Source organism: Pseudophryne corroboree, chromosome 10 (assembly GCF_028390025.1).
Source record: "Pseudophryne corroboree isolate aPseCor3 chromosome 10, aPseCor3.hap2, whole genome shotgun sequence".
Classification (NCBI taxonomy): Eukaryota; Metazoa; Chordata; class Amphibia; order Anura; family Myobatrachidae; genus Pseudophryne; species Pseudophryne corroboree.
The window spans coordinates 20,736,374-20,741,680 of record NC_086453.1 but is presented as its reverse complement, the minus strand read 5'-3'; the positions used below and the strand labels follow the sequence as shown (position 1 = coordinate 20,741,680).

At 38.0% G+C, this 5,307-nt stretch overlaps 1 protein-coding gene across 1 annotated transcript; it reads right to left on the bottom strand.

Annotated features, from left to right (window-relative positions):
* Nucleotides 1-864: 864 nt before the first annotated feature.
* Nucleotides 865-5,079, bottom strand: LOC134966866 (IgGFc-binding protein-like). The gene is given in 4 exon segments (XM_063943906.1): nt 865-1,007; nt 2,793-3,371; nt 3,374-4,021; nt 5,043-5,079. Coding segments are annotated over 4 exon segments (1,407 nt in total).
* Nucleotides 5,080-5,307: the final 228 nt, after the last annotated feature.

The window sequence follows — 5,307 nt, the reverse complement described above, 5'->3', positions numbered from 1 at the left end:
TTTAGATGCCTATAGCTTAGCTTCTTACTATAAGCTCAACACCACAAAGACAGATGCCTTGCCTATCAACCTATCCCACTCCTTGCCAGCCCTCCAAAACTCCTTCCCATATAATTGGCGGAAACATATGATAAAATACCTAGGTATTAATATTCCTATTCACACTCCTGATGTCTTTGCTTCCAGTTTTTCCCCTCTAATAGAGACATTAGAGGCCCTAACGGAAGCCTGGGTGTCATATGAGGTCTCCTGGCTTGGACGTATGGCTGCATTCAAAATGTCTCCCCTACCCAAGCTAATGTACCTGTTCCACACGATCCCATATAATTTTCCAAAAAAGGCCCTCCAGACCTGTTCTTCTATAATGTCTAGATATGTCTGGTAATCAAAACCACCCTCATTTGCACATTCTAAAATGATTATGTTGAGGGCTTTAGGAAGACTATGTTTACCTAACATCTTCCTATATCAAGCAGCTTCTCTTCTGGCTTCCCTTAAAAATTATTTTAATGTTAATGCTCAGATAGGTTGGGTGGAGATTGAACAAATTCAAGCTCACTCACTCCCTCTTGCAGATATATTCCGCATCCCTAAGGCATTCTGACCTGCCCTCTCAAATCTACTTTCATCCACACAAACTGCACTGAAAACCTGGAACAAATTATCTGCCACTCTAATGTCCCCTACCTGTTGCATCACCCAGATCTCCATCACTACACTCACAATGATGATACCCCATCTTAATCTATATAAATGGAGACAAGCAGGCATATTATATCTAGGTGATCTACTCAACTTACTTTTTCTATTGCCCTTCTCAGCTCTCCAACTGAAGTTCTCCCTACCTGTCACAGAACGCTTCCACTATTTGCAAGTTGCACACTGGTGGAGATCGATTCCCACTACCTCGCTGTCACCAGACAAAACCTCACATCTGCTTTTCTCTCGTCTTTCTTTAAATAAATCTAGAGATGATATCACATTCTGGTATAAACTATTGGTTACCCCTGTTTCAATAAAAATAAAAACACAGTGCTTATTAATCCACCAAAAAATCTATACACATATACCACTTCAATAAATAACAAATCTCTGCAGCTCCTACTGGCGGTACTGTTCCACCTACTACAAAACAAAATTACAAAAAAGAATTTATAGGAGCGCTGAAAAAATGTAATTCAATTACTTAATAGTAGTTTTATTTAAATACATTCATAAGACAAAATAAAAATACTTTAAAATTGTTCAATTTGATTCAAGCCCATGTCCATATCTCCTTAAAAAGCCATCTCAAAAGGCTATATATGTACCAGTCCAACTGACTGTTTGTAACAGACTTGTGTCTCAGTGCTCCAATGGACACCAAATCCCTTTATGTAACAGTTTTTTACAGTCTCTGTGGTACCACTTAAATTTGTATCCAAGCTCTCCCCCGTGCTTGGATACAAATTTAAGTGGTACCACAGAGACTGTAAAAAACTGTTACATAAAGGGATTTGGTGTCCATTGGAGCACTGAGACACAAGTCTGTTACCCCTGTTTCCCCTTCCAAATCTAACGCACAATTAAAATGGGAATTGGATTTAAGCAGAACGAACGCTATCACTGACTGAATGGCAAAATACCTTCTTAGCTTCCCATTCCTTGTCCCAATGTTTGAACCACACTGAAATGCACATAAAACTAATCCACAGATTATATTTGACCCCCGACCGCCTACACAGATTTTGGCCCTCCTGTAGCAATAATTGTTGGAGGCTATGTGGATCTGTAGGTCATATTTACCACATATTTTGGTCCTGCCCAGTAATTACCAAATACTAGTCCAAAGTATTTGACTTGATCAATAAAGTTCTAAACACTCACCTTACACCGGACCCAACCCTAGTGTTATTCCATATTGTTCCCCCCTCCGTTCCCCCCAGCAGATATGTCTTAGGCCACATCTTAATTGCTCCTTCTACCTCCACAATATATTGTATTACTCATCCCCATTTCCTTTTTGTACCCCATAAAAATTGTTTCTCCCTCAATAAAAACTATTGAAGTTAAATAAAACCATCTGTTTGTTTTAGAAACTATCACATCTTAAAAAAAAAAGTTTCTACTTATTGTACAATTTCTAGCATAAATGAGAAATATATTACTGGTTTAGAGATACTGTATTCCCAACTGTTTATAAATATGCTTTAAAAAGATGATGACAGTCTAACAAAATCAACAGTTAGCCAAGAGCACCTCAGGCTGACAAAGTCCCTAACCCAACTAACATGAGAGTAGCATAACTGACATATCAGAAAACCATTGTAATGAGCAGGACACTATTTAGATTAATGAATACACTTACTGTACGTAAATGATATCTAAAAACTTTCTTATGACCTGGAAGACCTATAACGGATGGGCATGGCTTTTTAACCAAAACACAGTCTTGTAATAAGGGGCTTAAATGTACAATCAAAAATTAATAAATTTAATAACAATTTAAAATGATAATAAAGTACCTGCATTCAAAAATAATTTACTATAAATAGCTATAAAAAATTAAATACATAATAATAATGACATATTTCCAAACAATTCCAAATTTAGATAAGAAATTAATATTAATTTTGTTTTGGTAAGATGAAATAGTTATATAAAAGAAAAATAACTTTTCTCCATTGAAATTAAGCTCTTTGAAAATATAAATAATTTTTAGGTCTATTAGTAATTTATTATTAAATTTCAGATCAATGTCTGAATTAAACAAATTGTATTTGCATTCAAACAACAATTGACATAAAATTTACCTTTAATACAGGGAGCCACAAATCCATAGGTCATGTTCTTTGAGTACCCAATACTGAGAAGTCCAAAGGGTGTTGTAGGGTGCTGGACAGTATGAAAGCTGAAGCCACTGCCATAGTCATATTCTGCGTAGGAGTACTCAGATCCAGGGACATTTTTCCACTCAATGTCTGTTGGAGACTTCCCATCAAAAGTAACACCAGGAACACTTGAGGTCTTGATTGTAAGAACAGCCACATTAGATTCAAACATATCTTGTCCAATAAGGTTATATGTAAAGCCAAATGATTTACTGGCTTGTATAACAGTTAGAAATGAACCAATAGGCCTGTGCTTCAATATCCTACTGGTGCCATGAAGCAAAACTTGAACTTCACTATTGCTGTCAATGGTCAATGGTGAAGAGCTACAGCCATTAATCTGAACCATTTCTCCAGCTTCCACATTTTTTGACACTTTTTTTCCACAAGATTGGTACTGAATGGACGTGTTTTGAGAAGCCATAACTAAGACATTGTCATGGTTAGTCTGGAAAGATAAGTTCAGGATAAAGAATGAGGTTCCCTAACTTTCAGCAGACGGAGCTGTTCATAGACATGGGAACATTTTATGTTATTCTCAGCACATGTGTGCCCCGTCATGACAGCCACAGGATGTTGAGATACAACCTTAGTGCCCGAGAGATCATCTTTACTCTGAATTTGAATAATATTGAATGGCTCAAGGTTCAGTGTCATCTTGTCGCCCTTTAAATAATTAGTCCCATTATAATTTATAGTACCCTTTAGATAGATGTCAACAGTTGTTGGTTTTTCATATGAAACCAATAAGAATTCTTTATATTGATTTTCTGGTCCCTTTTGAGGGGTAATTATAAAATATTCAAATCCCAACTGATGAACAGGGTAAATTAAAGTCATATCACCACTTTTGTTTCTGTAATTACGAGACATCACAGTGACATCTGCATCAGCTGTAATCTGCACTGCATGTGGACTTAATGCTGTTCCTTTCAACTCATCAATAGATGTGATAGGAATTGTAACAGATTCATGTTTGCCAATCTCCATAACCTTACTAAAATTGGAGTTCATAAGAGTGAAAGTAACTGTGGTGTTAGGTGAAGTGCCAGTCACAACTATTTCCCATTGAGGCATTTCCTTAAAATCCTGGTTTTGCAGAAATGCTGTGACAAACGTTTTTCCAACAGAAGTAACTTGGTTTTCAGAGCCTGTAAAAGAAAAAAAATTACATTTTACATTTACTTTTTCATCGCTTTAAATATAAAAAAAAAGAGAAAACAGGCTGGGCGCTTCCTGGAAACACTACTCAGTGCTGCACCACTCCAAACAGGGTTGCTGTACGGATTTGGTATGATATACCGATGGACAGGATACCGGCGATCAGAATACCGACAGTGGCATCCTATTCATCAGAATACCGAGAGCCCTGCAGAAAGTACCCTAACCCTTCCCTGCCCCCTACCCTAAGCCTAACCCTTCCTTGTGGGTGTCTAACTCTAACCTTCCCCGGTGGTGCTAATCATAACCCTCCCTTCCCCGCTGCCTACACTCAACCATAACCTCCCTTTGCAAGTGCCTAAACATAATACCCCTCCCTGGTACCTAACATCCCCTTCTCGTCTCTGCACCCTAACACTAACTTTCTCTGTAATTCTTAATCCTAACCTCCCAGCCCCCCCTGCTAAAAGAACGTTTGGGATTCTAGGATCAGTATTTTGATGCTGGGATCTCAAGCACCGTTTGGATTTTGATGCTGGCATTATGCCGACGTTCGAGATTCTAGCGTCAGTATTTTGACCGCTCTGGGCCTTCTCCGGCGGCATTTTAACTACATCCCTGCTGGACCCAGGTAAACACAGTCAAATGCAAGAAGGGGGAAAGGAAGGAGTACTGGCACACATGAGGTCAAATGTCTAAGCTATGAATTGCTTAATAAATCAAAAACATCAATCAATGTGCAACCAATAAATCCATTAAAATGTAATAAATAAATTGCTTGAAACAATATCGCCGGGAAACCAATATATCAAAACCTATAATAAATACACATTAAAGATCTCTCCGGGAGAATCCTGAAGGAATGATACAATGTTGCAAATTAGATAGATTGGTAACAAATGTGGAGACAGCTTCTCCAGATAGTTTGAAACAAATGTTGTGCTGCCAATTGCAAATAATCACTGTTCTGTAACCTGTGTGCAACACAAAATTAGATCAGCTCCAACTGACCTGTATGAAATCCAAATGGAGTGTAATATGGATACATCTAACTATATCCACTGTTATCATCCTGACTGTAGTTCTCATATTTGATGACTTACCGCTGCCATCTGTCCTGAATACTGCGTTTTTTTCTGCTCACTGGGCTAAACAGCTTGCCAGTATCATGAGTTTCCTGAGTGCTGAGTTCTCTGCCTGGAAGGTGAGAGTTAACAAGCTCCACCTGTGTTGATTAACCTTCTGTGTGAATTCAGCAAGTCTCTCTGCTGTTCCT